This window comes from Magnolia sinica, chromosome 6, assembly GCF_029962835.1.
Source record: "Magnolia sinica isolate HGM2019 chromosome 6, MsV1, whole genome shotgun sequence".
In the NCBI taxonomy this organism is placed as follows: Eukaryota; Viridiplantae; Streptophyta; class Magnoliopsida; order Magnoliales; family Magnoliaceae; genus Magnolia; species Magnolia sinica.
Window position 1 is genome coordinate 36,253,562 of NC_080578.1, and position 21,766 is coordinate 36,275,327.

Genomic DNA, 21,766 nt, shown 5'->3' on the forward strand with positions numbered 1-21,766 from the left:
GATAATGTTTGCCAATTGCTACACCCAATTATGGATAAAGCATTGCCCAACAATTGCACTGTCCAAACCAAGACCTTATACATGACAAATGCAGCATAGTTGTACAGCAATTCAGACCATCCAAAACGCTGACCCAATTGTGCACGATATCCAGATCAATATAACAGGTGTAGAAGTATGTCAAGATATTCCTCATACCAAAATCTAGGTTGATCAAATCATCAAGTGGTCCACACATTAACTGCCATCCCTTGTGGACCATGAAGTGATCAAATCATCAATTATGGACCGTGAAGCGTTGAGGCTATGAAGACAGCAGATAATGGATTCTATTATTTTAATGTGACAATAACTGCTCAGCAAGATTCAAATCTGCAAAATGGCTTCATAGAGAAACGTGGACACTCTTCTCCTTTGCAATCAGCTTTACATTCATGAAACTGTGTCCCCCCCGAGGCACAAGAGATTATATCATGCACATCCATTGTTGTTTATGAGAAGATGTGAGAGTAGAAAGAAAGGACGGAAAAAGTGGAGAATTAGGGCTGGATGTACCCACCTCCCTTGCTTTTATTTACTTGAGTAAAAAACGAAAAAGACCAAAATGCCCCTCATTACAAATTGCCACATGCACCCTAGGAATCTTAAATATGATAAATGAGGGGCCACAATGCTAGAGAAGTGATAAGATCACAATCCAGATCACTGTCATCCAGGTGGGACGTGTTACTATACAGCCCACACATTCACAACTTCAACACTTCCCCTTAAGCTGGAGCATATAAGATATTTAAGCCCAGCTTGTAAAATATACATTCAAACTTATTTCTCCCAAGAGCTTTAGTAAATACATCAATTGGCTGATCTTGAGATCTAACATACGTCATAGAGATTTCACCATTTGAGACCTCTTGTATGAAAAAATAGTAGACCTCAATATCCTTGGTTCTATCATGACAACCCAGGTTGCTTGCAATATGAGTGACCGCTTGATTATCATAGAATGACTGCATTGGAAGATTTACGACAAGCCCCATTTTATTTAAATGTTTCTTTAATAAAAAACTAACTCACATGGTGTAAGACCATGCAAACATACTCTTCTTCTTGCTCTTCCAGGTAATTAAGTTACCTCACACAAATGTGAAGTATCCAATAGTGGGACGTCCATTAATAGGAGAACCTGCCCAATGCACAGCAGAATACCCAGCTGTAATATGAAGATGATCGTGTTGCTTATACAATATTCCTTGTCCTGGCGCTCGTTTGAGATACTGAAGAATCCAAACAATTGCATCCATATGTGGTTTTCTAGGAGAACTCTTGAACTGACAAAACTATGCTTATCACATATAATATGTCAGGTCTAGTGATAGTAAAGTAAATGAGTTTTCCCAGTAGTCTTGTGTATTGTTTGGATCTTCAAACAAATTACATTGGTCACCAACTATATAGCTTGTGATTTTGATCCATTGGTGTGTCAATGGGTTTAGAAGGAAACCGTTTTTTCTTTTTGAAAGATGAGAATCAAGGAAACCTGTTTCTTTAAGTAGATCTAAAACATACTTTCTTTGAGATAGATTGAACCTTCTTTTGATCTAACAACCTCTATCCTAGGGAAGTATTGACGATGGCTCAAGTTCCTTATTAGAAAGTAACCTTGAAGATGTCGCTTAAGGTCCTCAATCCCTTAACTGTCATTGCCTGTCAGCACAATATCGCTACATATACAACCAATGCAATTAGCCTAGACAAACCTCTGTGTATGAAAATGGAATGATCAACATGACTTCACTGCAACCTATGTGCCAACACTACATTGCCGAACTTGTTAGACCACACACAAGGAGATTTTTTAAGCCCATATATCACCTTCTTCAACCTATAGACTTTATCCAAATCCTGAGCAACAAACCCAGGTGGTTGCTCCATATACCCTCTTTCGTGAGAGCTTCATGTAGAAACATTTTTAACATTAAGATGGAATAATGGGCAACCATGATTAATAGCCATGGACATTATAACATGGATGGAGTTGAGTTTGGCAACAGAGAGAAAAGTCCATGCAGTTCAGGCCAAGTGTCCAAGTACAACCCTTGGCAACCGAGCTTTTAACATTTCCATGATAATATCAGTTGAAATTTAATGGTGTACACCCATTGACACCCCACAACATGTGTGCAAATAGGAAGAGTGGTTAACTCCTAGGTATATTTACAGTGAAGAGAAGCCATCTCTTCCTCCATTGGCTATTTTTGCCCTTTATCACATAGACACTTCTTGATAAGACTTAGCAACTTAATGAGAAGAAAGAGACGAGACAAATTTACGAAGAACAGGAGGCAGATAATGACGAAAAAGAAAGTTTGAGATGGGATGTTCATACAAGTTTGTGCACCTTTCTGGAGGGCAATTGGTAGGTTAGAAGAATTAGGAGAAATACTGGGAGAAACTAGATCAAGCGCTACATAGAACAAGTTGGTTGGTACATTAGGGACTTCATTATCTCCTTGCTACAATCGGGAGCAAGATATTCAATAACGGTAATAGTGGCCGTATTAGCTGTTAGTGCCTCGGTTGTCAATAACGTGTGCTATTGTGTCTTGAGTCGGTTGAGCCCCTCATTGGAAGATAGACAACTAAAGGCTTGCAGCATTAAGGCTTGAAGACACATGTAAATCGAGGTGCCTTGGTGAACCTAGCCCTAGACTTCCTTAAGTTCCAAAACTACCTCCCTCTAGATGATACACTTAATAGGAAAACAATTGATTCATCTACCCAAGCCTTGGTCTCTAAATAGAAACCTAGGCTTGTAAGAGGTTCAGAGTTTTGGTAGTTGGAAACCAAAACAGAAGAAATCAGAGCGGTGGCGATCGAATCGAAAGAGGCTAACATTGTGTAGCGAGCAAAACAGTTAAATCAGGAGTTTTTCGATCGAATCGAAACTCCAATCGACAGTGTCGATTCGAGTTGATCAAATCGATAGATCGATCAATCAAATCTACAGTTAGCCGTTAAAGATCCATTGGAGCCTTTTCTCTATAAAGGTGACACTCAGACCTTTGCAAATGAGATGGTTTTTGGATGATTTAGAGGCCTTGATGTATACAACTCCTCTCTCTTACTTCTAGGCTCCAATCTAAAGAGTTTCATGTCATCTTCCTTGTGATTCATCACTCTAATGAGCATTCCAAGCTTCATTTGCAGATGTACATGTTTTCTTGCATTATCTAGAGGTTAGACACTAATCCCATCAGCAAATCCTTTGTCTATCATCCTCTAGAATGCCCATCTAGGTAAATCCCCAAATTGGAACCAACTAAACCATTACTTGTAGAAAATTCAACCAACCCTCTCTCCCATGACCTTAGCATCCTCATAGGTACACCATCATGAGGTAGATGATCGTTAGAGCTAAAGAAGATGTGCATCAAAGATCGAGGGAGCTGAAGATAAGCTAATTTAAGTCAAGAAGAAGCATCTCAAGAAGGCGCTATCAACAAGGCTCATCCAAACTAGTAAGAGTTTTTTTTTTTAGAGTCCAAAGTATACTCAAATCTTGTGTAGGTTTGAGTATAAAGTTTGTAATCTAAACTCGATTAAGTCTCTGTGTGAGCCTCTGGCGGGAGTGTACAATCTCTATGGGAGCCTTCAACGGAAGTGTACGTAGTCTTTACATGAGCCACCGACACGGGTGTGTACATGTAGATTATTGGTTAGCTTATAAAAATAAAAAAACCTTTGTAAGTATCTGAGTAGGCCTCCAATGGGAGCGTACGTAAAAGTTATTGGTGAGCTCATAGAAAACCATTGTTAGTCTCTGTATGAGCCTCCGGCGGGAGTATACATAGTTTCTGTGTGAGCCACCGACACGGGTGTGTATGTGTAGGGTTGTGGTGAACCTATTGAAAACCATTGTAAAGGTTAATGGTGAACCTATAGAAAACCATTGAGATAGTAAATCCGAAAAACTCAAGTTTGAGTTCGTTGTCTAGTAGTAGAGTAGGGATTTAGCCAAACCACTATATATCGTTGCGCTTGTAATTGTTGATTTGTGTATTCTAGTCAATTTATGCTTGTGAGTTGAATTGCTTATCTTATGCACGAATAATTTTATGCTAGGTGCTTAATTCATTGCACACACTAGATATATCTATTTCACATCATAGAGTTCTTGCACATCTAGTTGTATCTTTTATAGTATATATTATAGGGACCCAATTCACCTTGTGGATTAAATTGTGATCATTGGCCCCCCCCCCAAAGGACTTAGCCATAATTTTAAGCTCTATAAGCTTCTGCGGTGTGGAATCGTGTTACATTATCATGGAATTTCATTAGCCACTAGCATTATAGTTGTGATATAGGCCATAATGACTGTTATGACCTCTGTAATGACTGTTATGGCCTTTTAAAAAGCTGTATCAACCTCATAACAAATTGTTATGAGCTATTTTTTCTGTTAACGGCTATTACAGCCTCGTAACGCTCGTTATGTAACCATTTTTTGATATCATGCTTAGGAGTAAACTTTGAGTGGAAGTGCCTTAATAGATGTAGATTGAGTGGTAGTAGAAAGAGACTGTGAAGATCCATCTTCACTGGGATAGGAATGGGGACATTGGTAGAGGGTTGAGAGTTTTCCAACTTATGAGTTTTTCCCTTATCAGAGTAAAATGAAGTCGACTCAAAGAAAGTAATATCTGCACAAATAAATTGTTAGCGCAAGACTGGGATTAAAATATTTATAGCCCCTGAGTTCTAGAGTGCCCCAAAAAGACACTTGATTGCCTGAGGATCCAACTTATCATGGCTGGACTCCAACTGATGAACAACGCACATGCATTCAGAAAGTTTAGGTGGCAAGGAAAATAATAGGGAATTAGGCAACAAAATTTTATGAGGTAACCGATCTCCTAAGACCCCAAAAGGCATCTTATTGATTAAGTAACAAGCAATTAAGACTGCATTACTCCAGAAAACATTTGATACACACATGTGAATTTCATCTCTCTTTCTTTACCTTTATATTGCCCTTTCCTATTACTTTAGGCTGCAATTGGTTGCACCAAATATTATGAAATTTTGTTAATTTCATTATTAATCAGTCTAATTTGGTGCAGAATATCATGAATTGGTGCAACCACATGCAATCTTGATTATAAATCTAGAAGTAACTTGTAGCTTACGCCTCACGCTTCAGAGAGGTGAATGCTACATTTGACGCTTTTCACTATTTATAACAAAGCTATTACATAACCGTTTTTGGATACCATGATGAAAGTAGAATCCAAGCAAAAACTACACACACAGATGGCTGTGTACCATGATGTGTATATTTTTGTTCACCAGTAAGTATGCTTCAATGGTCAATGGATTTAATCGTTGTTACAAGTGGTTCTTGTTAGAATCCACCAATCCAACCATTGAATTGTCCATCTTATCCAAAGTTGTCACAACCACACATCCAGCAGTACTTTTTGTTGGTTGATCCAACCTTTGGTCTATCATCAGATCCATCTGCAGATCCACCAATCAACCTAATAGTAGATTCATCCAGGAACACAATCTTGAGCACTTCTTCTGTCATCCGATTCATCACTATATCAGATCTCCTTTGAATTCTAGATATTTGACTTTGGACTGAGACTCGAAACAGGCTTCCTTTCTACACCCCAAGGTCAAATCCAACACGGTAGAGATATTCTTGAGTTCCACCTTGATTTCTTATCGCTCTTCTTCCGCATCTTCCTAGACTTCCACTTCTTAGATGCTATCATCATGAAGAACAGTGGATTTACAGGATCTCCGTTTGTATCATTGCTGCCAAATCAACCCACATGTTTGAAAAAGAGCCTTGACGCTGTTTTCCCCAAAGTTTGGGAGGCAGTTATTTACTGCCATCACGCATGTGCAAATGTATGGCACATGATTGGGATCCAAACTGTCACAAGGTTCCAGGTCTCGTAAGTATACCATGCTCCCAAAATAAAGGCCCATCCATTGTTTAACCTCCCAACAGGTGTTGATAGCTTTATCACATGGTCGGTCAAAAATGAGTTAGAATGGTTCTCTATTGTCACCAAATGCACCCTAAGGTTCTTTTCAATCTCTAGAAAATAAATATGAGGGAACTCAATTTTATTCAGCTGCATAATTTCTATACAACTCATTGATGTATCGATGGCATCAGCCAAAATATTGATTGATATTGTTGATATCACATGTGGGCAATACAAAATCTCAATGTATTTGCAAAATTTCCATGTATGCCTAAATATCATCACATACGATATTTCACAAATATCATGCAATATTTGTGATATATTGTCGATACCAGTATTTGCGACATTTTGACTGAAACCGGAGACAATCAGAAAAAATAAAAACTAATGATTTTTTGCCCTAATTGTTTTGGGGATACTCTTTGTAGTTGTGTTTTGACAACTTCAATTGAGTTATTTCACATCTAAACACGAACTTGGTAGAGAATCGTGATTGAAGATGGATTACGGGACATAGTTTTGTTTGACAGCATATTGTTTTGTCCCCTAAACAATTGAAAACTATAATGCCTGGTTGCTTTTGTGACGTTTTAAGTACTAAGGGCGCAATCAATGTGTCTTTTAACATCTCCCAAAACTGCATTAAAAAATTCCACCATTCTCCTAAAGTTTTCCTAATGTTTCCTGCAGATTGTGATTCATGTGACATTTCTAGATATTTACCACAATGTTTCTATATTCCAAGGGTGTGATACATTGTGCATTACCGATACATTAAAGATTGCATAAAAGTTCCCAATTGCCAAGTGTTTTGGTTGTTCAAAGAAATACAGAGGCACTAAAGTTTTGATCCAAGTTCCAACAGTAAGCCGATGACTTATAAAGTATCACGTGTATTGCTTGTGCGATACTATGATGTGCATGGTAGTAATCTCCATGGGTTTCAATTAAGGACACTTCACTGCAATGGGTCAACATGTAGAGCATGACAATCAATACATTTGAGTCGCATGGACAAAGTGACGAAAATGATATCCAACAAGCATTACTTGCACCAACTCACAAGTTCAGATTCCAAAATGCAAGTCCAAGTAACATTGCACACTTCATGCATGCACAGCTCTGTGCTTGCAGTGTGTTCCCAAGAAATCAAATCAGGAATCAAACTCTGCATTGATGCCACAGCTGAAGAAGCATATCTTGCACCATGCACCCCAATGTGTGGCCTTATGCCAAAATCATGTGCTCCACTGATGCAAGCTTGCACATTCCTGGGTAGCTTGCCAGAAAGAGAAAAAGTTGCAGTGGTAGATATCCATGAAAGTTCAACATGGAAATGAGTTGGAGCATGTTGACACTAGGCTACCCAATTCCAGCAAATCCATGAATGTATACTACAATGCTAGAAAGGAAACTGCTATTATACAAAAAGGACATCCAGACAAGTAAAACACATACAAAGATATGCTTTATTTATTTATTTATTTATTTTTTACATGCACACACCCTCACACCCACACACACAACAATGGGTACTTGAACCCATGACCTAACTGTTCAAACTCTTCTGTTTTGTTATCAACATAAAAAAAAAAAAAAACGGACCTTTTGTCTGAACTCTGAAGCAAGTTGAGATTAGTTTCATCAATGAATTGTGCATGTTATGCAAAAAATTTATAACCACAGTCCACATGTATACATGCTACAACAAAATATACCATTCTAAAGCTTTGATCCAAAAACCCAAGCTCTGAGAACTGGGACGTTTGTTTTCAAGATGAAAACAGTATTCCACATCCCATGTTATAGGATGCACATGCCGATGCAAATAACTGGCAAAACTTTTCTAAAATAATTATGATAGGAAATCACTGCCCAAGAGATATTCAATCCAAAAGCTCCAATTTAGAAGTTCAAGCACACTAAAAGAATAAAGCAGCTCTTCCTATCCAGGTAGACAACAATATGTAAAGATTCCCACCTGAACAGCAGTGCTACCGACATGAACAAGTGATTCTGCTGCCATACGACCTTCATTTCTAAGCATCCATGGAGTACTCGAAAAGCTGTAAGGTGAATAATGCCATTTAGAAAAGATGATCCAACAAACATAATAGATTGGGAATAAATACCAAGTCTTTATTGTATTTTTGTGGTTATGAACTTATGATGACCGAATATGGATACAGGGAACCGAGATACGACTTGCATTTCCTGAACTCTAGGACAGATTTGGATACAGGATCCCATCCAATATTTCAATATCACAAGAAAATTGCTACGAGTCCTGAAAATATCAGTTGACCTAACTCTATTAGAGACTGTTTATCTAAATCTTACTGCAGTTCAATGGTATTGAAACAGTACAGTACAGATTTGTTCATAAGCATATACAACTATCTAGTTATTCTAGTTCATAGGATTGAGGGAAGGAGTAATGCATTGGCCATTAAATATCCATGTTGGCCAACCTGTTGTGTGATATGGGGGTGAACTTATCTGTTATGAAAAAATGGGTGGGATTTGACTAGTCATTTTTTTTAAAGGATCAAAACACAAGATTTGAGTGGGATTCAATGAATCAAAGCAGAGTAAACCATTTGGGAAAATATCAAAAGAAGGGCAACCCACCACTTTTTGCTTTCATTTTTCCTTCTTTTTTATTGTATTTACATGTAATGAGCCCTAATCCACCAAATCATGCTTGTTTTGTGTTTGATTAGGGCCTATTTGATCGACTCTCAACAGGCCAAGCTAACACTGCCTCATATATATATATATATATATATATATATAGGGATCCTCTCCATGTTTAAAAGATTGCCAAATTTTTTTGGGGAATTTTTTCAGCCAAAAAAATGTCCATAATGGGGCCTTATTGGCCGATATGCTTCGCAATACCAATATTCAAAACCTTGCACTCGATAGTGATTAAGATTTTTTCAGCAGCTATCATCAAAGCAAGGTAAGAGAGGCATCAGCCTAAAATACCCAGAAAATATTCACCTCACAGTCAACTTGATAGGAGCCAAATCAAATATTTCAACATATATCTTTTTCTGCCTTCTTGCTAAGAGGAAGATTTGTTGCCAAGGAGCTCCAATTGGAACTACAGTAGGTAATGACGGACTGCTTTTGTTGTTTTCGGAGAATTTGAACACCTTTAGGGAATGAAGTCGGCCTGAATTTGATTTTCTCATTGGATCATAATCATGACCGTATGCCAACCTCTCTTTTACAGCACCCATACCATCCATGGTCTGCATTTCAGACTGCAGGCTCCCACTCTGCAACCTTAAAGTCACTGTTCTAACAAAGTTGAGCAAGCTCAAAAGCACTTGCTCTTCGAGCTCAATACGCAAAGGTGCCAATCTGCAAGCAGTTAATAACAAATTACATATTAGTGGAAGTATTAATTTGATCATTGAACACCGAACAATGAAATGATAAATACCTTATGTTAACATATTCAAAGGAAACCAACGAGCTTTCCTTATTCCTCCATTTTGCTGCAGCTAAGCAAAAAATAGGTTCACATGTACTCTTACAAGCTGTGTGGCCCACACTTTCACTCTTAAGCTTCTCATCGAATGATAAAATAACAGGATATGGGGTATTGCGCAACTGATTATCGATTTGCAACAATGACATTTGAAAGGAAATTTTTTGCCGATCCAAACTCTGTAATACATCAATCTGGGTATCCCTTGCACATATATATACCAGTTCCTGCAAACAAAGATATTGATAATGTGTCATTTGCTATAATGATGATATTGATAATGGTCCATTGCAGTGTTCATAAATTTTTTTTTTTTTTAAATTTTCAAATGTACCTGAGGAGAAGAATCAATCAAGGAAATTCCAATGAAGGAGACATGTACAGTAACTCGCTCACTAAAATCAACATGTGTCTCCGTCCTTTGATCAAGTTTCTTCTTTTCTTTGAAGCCAGGAAAAACAGATTCCTTCACATCCTTCAGAATATGATAATTTGAATCTATAATGCTGAGAACCTATAAAACACAATAAGAAAACGAATATTCTTTGTAGCACCCAAAGAAGTAAACTAAAAATTTCATACTCTGCTACCCATCTCAAACCTCACAAAGTATACCTTTGTCGCTCCTTCGGCACGTATAGAGAGAAATAATCTTCTTTCCGGTTTCTGCCGACAACAAAGTAAATGTCCCAAACAATGAATGACACAGAATAAAGTCAGCATATAAAGACAATCATATGCAGTGAAAAATGAATAAAACCCCATGAAATGAGATGATCTTGCATTGTAATAAAGAGCTTTCATAGAGAATTCAATGTACTGGTCAAAATGGGAAGAAAAGAAAAATCCAAAAGTTTCAGGCAAGGTTTGGATGAAATAAAGAGATAGGTACCAACTTATGCACTTCCCCTTCCCCTTCCCCAGATCATTTTATTTTTTCTACTTTTGGGGCATGGTTGGATTTGTGGAGTCCAAGGGAAAAGAAAGGAAAAATAAATAACCATCTAATGATGATTTCCATGAAAGCTATTAACACATGGTTTCCAATTTTGAGTTGTTGTTTGGATAGTAAGTAGAAAACTCATACTCTCACAAAACTCACCTACTTTCTTGCACCAAGAATCCAAATTATGTAAAGTGTAGTAATTGTTGGGTGGAATTTTCTTCGCTATCCAAACAACACAATCATCACACCCTTTTTTTATTATAATTATAAACTTTTCCATTGTTTGGCATGGTATCCATGGTTTCCAAACATTGCCTTACCCAATGATTGCGATATCAATAATATCAGTTGATATTATTGGTATCGAATAGTACAGATATGATACTAGGCTTTAGTTGGGAAGCTTCCCAATATCGGTCAATATATCGCAATGTATCAACGACAACTTAATTGCGTCTGTCCCCTTTGCAAAAATATTGAAAATTTTGCGTCTGTCCCCCCCCAAAGAAGAAGAAGAAGAAAAAAAAAAAAAATCTTCTTTCTATATATATATATATATTCTTTCTTTCATTACATTCCTAAGGAAATTTCGACCACTACTTTTCGACTATTTGGAGAGGAAAGGGTATTTGGGGGTGGATATTGAGATCGGAGAGCGTGCGGTACTGTAACCCAAATTGGTGAGTTTTTTTGAATTAGAATAGTTTTTTTTTCGTGTTGAAATCCCTTTGAATCAGTGGAATGAAGTTCCTAATTCATGTGTATGCTAATTCTAACATCAGCCACACTTGATTATTTATTTTCAAAAATTAATTTAGTTTTTTTTTTCTAAATGATCAAAAAATATTTTCAAAATAAATGCACCATATATTGTAGGGAAATGTCAGTATTTAGTACTAGTAAATTGAATGTGTTAACAAGTGATATGAATTATAAACGTATTAGTGATTTCTATATTTATTATTTTATATGAACTGATTTTTAATACAGTTGTAATACCTATATCTAATTGTGCATAGTTTGGTACCCTATACAAAGAAAACTTAGTGTGTACTTGATTTTTGTAATCTTTTGAGTTCTTTATAATGATGTCTTTTTCAACATCCCTTGAAGTTCCACTGAAAAAACCAAACAATTTCACGATGTTTCCCAATGTTTCCAAAAAAAAAAAAAAACAACGATATATCCAAGATTTCCCATGTGACACCCCATATGTTTCCGTATCCTAAGGGTGCGATGCATCTATCAATACCGATACTGAAAACATTGGCCTTACTTTCTAGGTAATACAAAGGTGAAAGATGGTGAGGTGCAACATAAGATTCTAGTACCATTTCGTTTGTAACTTAAATTTGTTGGTCTCTTTCATATTCTAACAGTGTGGCTTTCTAAAGACAAGTGATCAATTTTGCAAATGGGAGAATGCATGCTATAAAATTCTCGAAAAGACTATATGAAACCTTCGAAATCATGAGAGGCACAGGAAAATGTAGCTATGGGATCACTATTCACCAAAGAGTTACTGCAGGGTCAAAGAAAGAGCCTCAAAATAGCATCTTTCTAACAGTTCTTTCTTTCTTTCTTTCTTCTTCATTTTTTTAAAAAATCCTTTTGTGAATGATGATTGAATTTATTAAATCAGAACAACAGAATGCAAAAGGCAAAAGGCATACTAGCCAGTGACACTCTCGTCACTTACGATATGCAGCCTTCATGAGGAACAAGAAATTCTTGAGGATGCAATAAAAGACCTCTTAAGGGCCTCACCAGTCACCACCCCAGCTTGGAAAGCCAAACTGGCCACAAAGATAAGATCTCCTGACAATTCCCCAATTAAATCCTCTAGAGAACATGCCCCTAAAAGCCACTACCAATATGGCCCAATTTGTTATCATAAATAAAATTCTTCCTTTTAGCATTGTTTCTTAAGTAACTGTCTTAAGAAGTTCTTCCATTTCTCTCCTTCCACAAACTCCAGATAACACCAAAAAAGACCATCTTTCGCAGAAACCTAAACTACAGTAAAGGACAAAAATGCCCTCCCTTGCAATCACTTACCAATAATGTACCATAAGTGGGTTATTTTGGACACTTACCTTTATTTCAAATGACACAAATTAAAGAAAACAAAAGAATAACTATTCTTATGAACCGTATTATCACAAGGTCCACACATGGCCAAGTGGGGCCCACGGGCATGACAATTCCAATCATGCGGGGTCCACGTGTCATTTTCTGTGGCACTCATTAGAGGCTCTAATTATATAAGCATACTCATTACAAGGGGCCAAGAAATAAGAGAGGATGGGTTAACGAGCAAGAGATCTCCCACGATTATATAGAACGAGTTGAATATTCAAATATGTAGAGGACGAACACTGTAAAAGAAGCAAGATAGATCGCATCCGTTTATTAATGGGCAATTTGATTACTTTACGTAGAAGAGCAAATAGAATCATCAAGTTCCAATACCTTATCTATCGAGAACAATTTTAGAAGTTACATTACATATCTCAAACATGACAGTTTTTCCTCTGGAATACAATCATATTTGCTATGAAGGCAGCAAAATCCATCGATGGGTTGTCTGTGATAACAGCCTTTTTTCTTTTAGGAATGTTCCGCCTGAGGGGCAGAGAAAAGCGCACGTGAGGACTTGGGTCGGGGTGCAAAGTAACTGATGAGAGCCATTCCATTTAGGGCCAGACAGAATGGGCGGGCATGAGCCGTTTGGTGTCCATCAATGCCTTTCAAAGTCCAGCCCCTAAAGGCAACTAGACTACCATCCTGTATTTAAGAATGATTATATAGCCCCTGAGTAATCATGATATACATTGTCATCTTATCCCATAGAGCGACTGAGAAGATGTCCCAAATCATTCTTTGAAAAGGTGTCACTTGGTCAGTTGTGTTTCAGATGCTCCTCTTTCTATAAGCTAGATGTCACCGTTGTAGACCGTGATGAATTCATCCAATCCAAATAAGGCCTAAGAACATCGTTCATCAGCCACACAAAGGTTGCAGGTCTGTTGGTCAGACCAAGTGGTCTGGTAGCTTAATGGATGGCTTGAGGCTTAAAAAGCTTCCCAAGTGTGTTGCAGCAGGCTTAAGGCTGTGGGAACTGATAATGGCAATTAAAGATCCAGCAACAGTCTACCATGGGTTCACAGAACATACAGGGGTAAAATCAAACAATATAGTTTTCATGCAGCCGGAAAGTTCCTTGGTGCCATGGTTCAAAATATTGACCTTGGCATATTTAATCCCATTAAAATTATCTGGGGAGCAGTGTTACCTGCACGTGGCACTGGTCCAAGTGTCCTAAAATGAATGGAAATTAAAAATAACTTTCCCACTGTCCTAATCAAACCAATTACTAGTAGTCTACACTAACAATAATGAATTAATGAACATAAAAATCACGCAATAACCATCTCAAGTAGTAGCTTGTATGGAGAATATAACGAAATTCACTCACACTCATAAAAATTTAGAGAACTGTGCAAAAGAACAGAAAAGCAAAAAGAGCAAAACTTTTCTTTCTTGTTTTTAATGTTAACATAAATTTTACTATAGACAAATATCTATATATATATATATATATATATGTATATGTATGTGTGTGTGTATATATATATATATATATATATATATATATATATATATATATATATATATATATATATATATATACATATGTATGTATGTATAAAAGCACCAAAAGCGGGGTAGGTGTTAAGAGAAGATCCTTATGGCGCTTAGTTCTTGTGGGGTTATGGTCAATTTGGAAGGAACGTAATAATAATAGAGCTTCCAGATATGGTCTTCCATTATAAGACTCAAAAGGTGTATTGTTGCCTGGTTAGTAGGTGTTCAAGATCCTGGATGCCGCAGATAAATAGTTGACAGAATGTGGAATATTGAGTGATCATTTTAGGGGGTTGGTTGAGATCTATTTTGCGGGAGAGTGATGATTCCGCATCATCTTTCTCGTGTGGGGATTGATGATCCCTCATCATCTTTATCCCATTTCCAACCCACACACCACTTTGGGGGTCCACATCTAGCCTTATAAAAAAGGTGGACAGACTCCCTCCCACTTATTAGGCTCAAAGGCATGTTGTTTCTTATGTGTTCAAGTTCTTGCTGGATGTGGCAGATAAATAATCAAAGAAACCTTCCATTGAGTGGTGATTAGGAGCTCATCATCTTTCTGCATTTTTTTCCTGGGGGGGGGTGGGGTGGGGTTGTGTTTCACTCCTCAATCAAGCCTTATAAGAGGAGGCTAGGACTCCCTCAATTTGGATTCCATCAGTTCAGGCAAATAGGAGCCTGCAAAATCAGCTGGACTTTAAACCATAGGTATAATCCAGTGTTTTAAATAGCTGTAGCGTGTTGCATAGCGTTGAACCCTCTATAGCGTGTAGCATAAGCTACATGATACTTTTATTTTTTAATTTAAAATAAGAAAAATATGATAGATAGTAACAATATATATATATATGAGATGATTAATTGTTTTCAAGGATAAGCATGATCTAACAAGTTATTAATCATTGTTTATCAAAAGCCAATTCACATACATAAACCAAATTAAATTATTATCACATCAACAACCTTTTAAGCAAACTATAATTAATAATGTCCAACTGAAACTACAAGTTACAAGTACGAAAAGAAATTAAAATCCCATAGGTTGAGAGTATTAAGTAAAAAATAAAAAATATAATTACCATTTATTTTAAAAAAAGGCGTAGCGTACGCTACATACGCTACGCGTTCGCTACATGTACGCTACACATGCTACGCATACCCTACGCCCCCTGTAGCGGGAGTTACGCTATTTGCCTATGCTATGTAGCATCGTAGCTAAGCTACGCTATGGGCGCTATTCAAAACACTATAATCTTAGGATTCCCACTTTTCCTCACCCTTGGATTCCATATCAGTTCAGGCAGACTGAAGCCCGTAAATCAGCTAGACTTGATCACATAAATCATAGGTTTAATCTTATGATTTGATTACCGTAAATTTGCTTCGTTGTTTTTCTTGCCTGTTTGAGTCCTCATGATTAAGAGAGATTATAGGTAGAATCTAAGTGATCAAGTTTCACCTTTTTCCAACAGTCTACTAACTGAGTTGGCATGACATCCCATCCCCTCACTCCCTCACTTCGGATTCCATGACAGTTTGGGAAGACCAAAGCCTGAAATTTAGCTGGACTTGAGCCTGGCCTCCTTTCTAAAGTGGGGAGACATACCAACTCATCTACCAGATGGTTGGAAAAGGTGAAACTTGATTACTAGGATTATACCTACAATTACTGTCAGTCTTGAGGACTCAAACAGACATAAGCAATAAAGAAACAAATTTAAGGTAATCAAATCATAACATTAAAGCAAAGAGCTATAATTAACAAATACAAACCTGTTTTCTAAGTAGCAAATAGTGTGTAGTGTGGCGTTCACACCTCTGAAGCCTGAGGTGTAAGCTATGTAGTTTGTGATGTAATGAATGCTACATGCTACCTTCAGATTTCTAATTAAAATAATGAAAAAATGGGGCAAAGATTAAATATAATGATAAAAATAACAATGAAACTGCTTTAAATCTGCTGCTCATATAATTTTCACTAAAATCCTTGAAAACATTAACTAATTTTTAGTGCAAAATAGCAAATTTTAACAAATCATAGAAAAAGTTAATTGACTTTACTGTTCTGGTGAAAAATAACATGTAGCGTAGGCTATGCAGGGTGTAGTTTACGCCGCGTAGCATGTAGCATATGCTATGCAGCATATAGTGTATACTACATCTACATACGACTTAAGCTATTTTCAATCATTATGTAGCATAAGCTAAAAGCTACATAGCATAGGCTATTTAAACACTGATACAAATATTATAGAATAAAAGCAAACCTTTCTATTACCAAGTGGATCAAGTCATTCGCAACAACAAAAACGGAAAACAATGTGCAAGCAGTGTTGAGATGGGCAAAAGTCGAATGAATATTTCTATTCAATTTGTTCGTTGCTCAAACAAACAATTACATATAATTTTTGAAGTACAACATGGAGGGAGACTAGTGACATACCTCAGACGTTGATGATAAGTACACAGGTATGTGCTCCCTTACATCATCAAGACTGTAAGATCCGATAACACGTTCCCCAGGAACCTAGCAATTTGCAAATAAAAACACAAACATCACGATGTGTCTAGGATTTGATCAGAAACAAATAAAAATAAAAATAAAAAGGCCAGACTTGGCATACCTCCAAAACAAGACGATGTGGATAGCAAGGTTCATCCCAAGCATATGGGCGACATGTGTAAGGATGCACTGTGGTTTCAAACCTTTCACATTTTTGCTGGTAAATCCGCAGCCTCTACGGAGTACCAAAAAGAACCATAGGAAAGCCTCTCAATTGATAAATTTAATTTACATGAAATGAAAAATGAAAACATAGATTTCACTTCAGTAAAAGAGCACTATGTTCCTAAAGTTATGATAAGGCCCACATGCACCTCTACATGCAGCCTGAGCCCTGAATAAGTTGGGCCCTGCGATGTGGATGACTCGGCCCAGGAATCAAGCTGAGCAGCTCATCAGGCAAGTGACGAAGGCAAGCCATGGTATACATTGAATATAGACCAGTTCCAATATTTAAACCATTCATTGTTGTTTTATATGTGCAGGACCATCTAATGAGTTGACAGGCCTGATTTTATTTCATGTAATCAGATGGTGAGAACCAGATGACTGACCCTGGATAACCCACAGAATCACAAATCAGGACTAGGCCCATTTCTCTCTGCTGAGACTACTGCTTAAATATCATTGCTCATATGTATGTAGCACAGATGTACACATGTGCATGCACTCATACATATCTATGTACATAACATTACAGGGTCTATACCTAGCTGAAGAAGGTATGCCCAACTGATACAGTTTTATATAGATGGTCTTCTAGGTCAATGAGATGACGAGTATACGACCAAGCACTCTATCCAGTAACCATAACAAATTTATTACCTCCATTGAGAAGTTGTCAATTCTGTAGGGCATGAATCCAGAGTTATCATCAGAGAGAAGAATCAAGTATGTCCCTGAATTTCCGCTGGAGCTGCCAACAATCTTTTCATCCTTAACAGACACATCAGCATTCTGCACTTCAACCCGGACCATGTTTGATGCACCTGAGACATAATTGTGCATTTTCACCTGAGCATCTCCTAGATGATCAGGAAGGAAGCTGCCCGACCATTGCCATCCAGGTTCATTAAATCGAAGGCAAACAAGTAACTCCCTGCAGCATGTTGAGATGGTAGATTTGAATAACTGAAATAACATTTGAGTTTCCATGTCAAGGTATCAATAGATGCATGGAAAAAAGTACGCAGCAGTTGAAACCACTGCTTCCATATAGAAGTGTTAGTGGGAAAACTACGCCATCACAATGGAGACAAGATGGTCAAATTTTCAGATAGTTGAGTACTGGTAGCAGAGAGTGAGCATAAATCTAACAAGAACCAACGCAAACACCTTGTTGTATCTGTCCAGTGAAGATGAGAATGCTGTCCAACGCCCAAGCATGAAGAGATATTGGTTCCTTTCTGCTTGTAACATAATTCCTTGCTGCAAGCATTACTTATGACATATCTGCAGGGAAAAAAAATTGCAACTTGGGCCTTTTGATACAGTTAAGAAATTGGAACCAGGAACATAAATTGTCACAAGTTGAATGCTCCCATAGAAAAGAACATGGCCTTATATCCAGAAGGTAAGCAATGTCCGGGAGGTGGGCCTCGAGACGAAGTTACTCATACATGACAGGTTCTATTGTGAAGACTTGAAAAAAAAAAATCACATTCAACTATTTATGCAATGACACAGGATTCTTTTTCTTTCTCATTTTTATAGCTTTAGTGGGGAATACAGTTGCATCATAATCAAATGATCTACAATATCCATCTTGGAGACCCTGGCCCACATGATGGCAAAGATGGCTTTCTGATGGCATTAGACACCCTGGCCAATGTGATGGCATCTTGCCCACACAAACCCAATTTTAAGTAGTGGACCGCTGTATATACTTGAGCAACATTTCAGAAGAGCAAATTTCACCAGATTATATCATTTCAGCTTCTTTAAAATTTCTGACAATAGAATACAAGCTCCTAGGGCTATTTTTTCAAAAAAAAATAAAATAGTATTGATGTCTTTTTTTTTTTCTTCTGATTTCTAGTTCTAATGCCTCATTGTAATGTGTAAATATTAGAGACATAACCATGTTCATAAATTCACCAGACAACCAGATACAACACTCTCACCAAAGAGTGGACTGTTACGCTACCATAAACATGTTCAACACAAAAAATGAATACATATTTAGAATATTTACATTATTCTGGATTTTCTAAATATTTTTCCAAAATTTTTGGAGTAAAAAAAAATCAACCGTTACAGGGGTCGTAACAATCGTTACGCCCTCGTATCGGTTGTTATGGCCGATACCCGTATCAGTAACGGTGGTAACTGCTACGGCCACCGTTATCAATATGGAATACCTTGCTAACCACATAAGGGAATTTGCAGTCAAGGTGGGCTAGCGCCAAACAGTGTTTTAAATATTGACGATATCGGCCGATATATTCCACGATATATCTTGTATCCCACTTGTGCGATACGAAACACACAAGTAGTGGGATATATCCCCATGTTCGACTTGGTGAAGATTTTTTTATATTTTCGATCCTTTTTCTATAAATCATGTTAAATCAGTGTCAAATTGTTACAAGTTCATGATTTTTCACGTTTTGTATGAAAAATCATGGATTGGGAGCTTCGATTTCGAGATTTGGAGGAGAGGGACCGAGTTGTGGAAAATTGAAAAACAATCAAAATCAAACATGCATGTAACCTAAATCTAGTGATTCTTCTTTTGCTTTTGAATGTATTGCTTGTGTTTCCATGTCTTCTTACGTTTATAAATTATATGAATAGACTTTTAATTTACTTGCATCAATTTTGTTAGACAACACATAGATTAGGACCCCATACGAAGAAAATCTATTATATGCACTTGTTTTTTGTAATGTTTTGATTTGTAAATGTGTATTGATGTCTTTTTTAACAATTACTGAAATTTCGTTGAAAAAATCGACCAATTTCCAATGTTTCCTCATGTTTCCAACAACAGCGAGACATTACGCGATACACAACCGATATATCCCATGCGATAACCGATATGTATCCGTATCCCAAGGGTGTGATACGTAACAAGATACTGATATTTCGAACACTGGCGCCAAACAAGCTTGCTAGGCATGATATGTAAATTCCATTAAGTAATCTTCATAAATGCTAGCAAGCGTGCTCAGATATCACAAATTGATAACAAGAGAGGAATGGTCGAAAAAAGAAATTAACAGAATGGTGTTTAATGGAGTCTCACCACTATCTAAAAGTCTCATTTTATAGAAAGAGTATTAAAGCATTAAAAAAGTTAATGTTTTAAAGTATTTATAGTCCAATCTAGACCACTGATTTAACTATAGATAGTATTAGCTGATACATCGAACAAAATATCGCATTGTATCACTGGTATATCGTGATATATCAATAAACTGTGAAATTTTGCCAAAAACCCTTCCTTTAATGTCTTCATGAACCTGACAAAGTTAATGATACATTATATATATATATATATATATATATATATATATATATATATATATATATATATATATATATGTTCCCGGGGCCACTGGCAATCCATTTCCGGTTCCGAGGGCGAGCGTGCCTAATGGATATATATATATATATATATATATATCGGTGATACATTGTAATATGTTCCCTATTGGAAATTCGACAAAAAATAAATAACTAATTCCCCCCCCAAAAAAAAAAAAAAAATCAAATTTCGCCTAAATGTTTTTTAGGGAATTTGTTTTTATACTTGAATGTATGATTTATAAATTATATGAACTCATGTTGGATATAATTGCACTATTTCATTCAAACAATGCATATCGTGGTATATCGTGATATATCAATAAATTGTGATATTTTGCTAAAATTCCCCCATATCATCGATATATTAAGGCACTGATGTAGGACATGAAAAATTAACTATGATATGCAAGATCTCAGGCTTTAGATTAAACTAATTCAAAAATATTCACATGAAATTTCCACATCCCACACAAAAGTTCAAACATTCAAGCAAGGGGAATTTGTGCGGGTCCAGGCCTATAAATGCTAGGGCTGGATCAATAAAAATTATGGGCCAAACGATACTCAAAGGGAAGTAAAACTCATCCACACATGCACAACAATTTGTCCCTAATCCAAGGGATTCACCAATTCAATTATGAGAACCCTAGGGTAAGAAACGGGGCAAACAAATTAAGAATAATGTAAATTAGGGTTAGGGAAAACAGGTATGAGAGGGTGAAATAAACTGGAAAATCTGAACCTGTGATAGTCCGCGCGTGCGGACAGCGGGCCGGGCTTGACGCTCGTGCGCAGGAGCTTGACCGCACGTGCGAGCTGGCCCCGATTCTCGGACTAACTTCTAGGGTCTGGTCGGCCAGGGGAGGACTCCAAAACCCTTGATTTTCAGCTCGATTCTAGATGTGGTTTGTGCATGATGCTCCGCCGAAGTTTCAGCCCTCCTACAGGACTAGATTCTGAAATTATGCTGTGGGGAAAAGAATTGCTGCAATAGATGACTGATTCGAAGTGTAGATGATTGTGTGAGATGAGAAGAAGGGATGATAGAGGATGTGGGTAAATTGGGATAGATGTGGCTTCGCACCACAGTAGTTAGCCCTTCGAAGAAGGGAGGGCTTCGCACCCAATTAGGTTTTCATAACTCAAAAAGGAGCGAGAAAACGTAGAAATTTTATTAATCTTCAATGAGAAAAAAAACTTACAAGGGGTGCCTATTTATAAGAAAAACCTATACACCAAAAGTCGCGCCATGTGCGCAACCTATTACTCGGCGATGAAGTAAACAAAAATAACAACTAATCAAAGTAATCTAATCCGTCCATGATATTCTAAATAACATTAATAAGCAAGACCTGAATATGAGATTAATCAGACTAGTGGGCCGCGATCATGAGAAGCCATGATGGGCTTTACTTGACTATTGGGCCCACTTCAACGAACCAAAACTCAGTCTTCTAACTAGAAAGCCCTCATTGGACATTGTCATCGATCCAGATCGATGGTGGGGCCCTCCTTGCGTACTGCCGGGGGAGGGGGGGGGGGGGGGGGGGGGTTGCGTGTGTGGG

General features: G+C 37.3%; 1 protein-coding gene across 6 annotated transcripts in view; it reads right to left on the bottom strand.

The window, feature by feature from the left end:
* The window catches only part of LOC131248653 (intermembrane lipid transfer protein VPS13), a 199,594-nt gene that overhangs the window by 23,261 nt on the left and 154,567 nt on the right, over positions 1-21,766 (bottom strand). For all 6 annotated transcript variants that reach the window (XM_058249032.1, XM_058249031.1, XM_058249036.1 and 3 more), the window contains 9 exons: positions 18,006-18,122; positions 17,496-17,769; positions 16,732-16,845; positions 16,551-16,634; positions 10,123-10,173; positions 9,842-10,021; positions 9,460-9,734; positions 9,012-9,377; positions 7,987-8,071 (listed from right to left, as the gene is read on the bottom strand). In XM_058249032.1, coding sequence (XP_058105015.1) covers positions 7,987-8,071; positions 9,012-9,377; positions 9,460-9,734; positions 9,842-10,021; positions 10,123-10,173; positions 16,551-16,634; positions 16,732-16,845; positions 17,496-17,769; positions 18,006-18,122 — 1,546 coding nt within the window. The remainder of the gene's footprint in view (positions 1-7,986; positions 8,072-9,011; positions 9,378-9,459; positions 9,735-9,841; positions 10,022-10,122; positions 10,174-16,550; positions 16,635-16,731; positions 16,846-17,495; positions 17,770-18,005; positions 18,123-21,766) is intronic.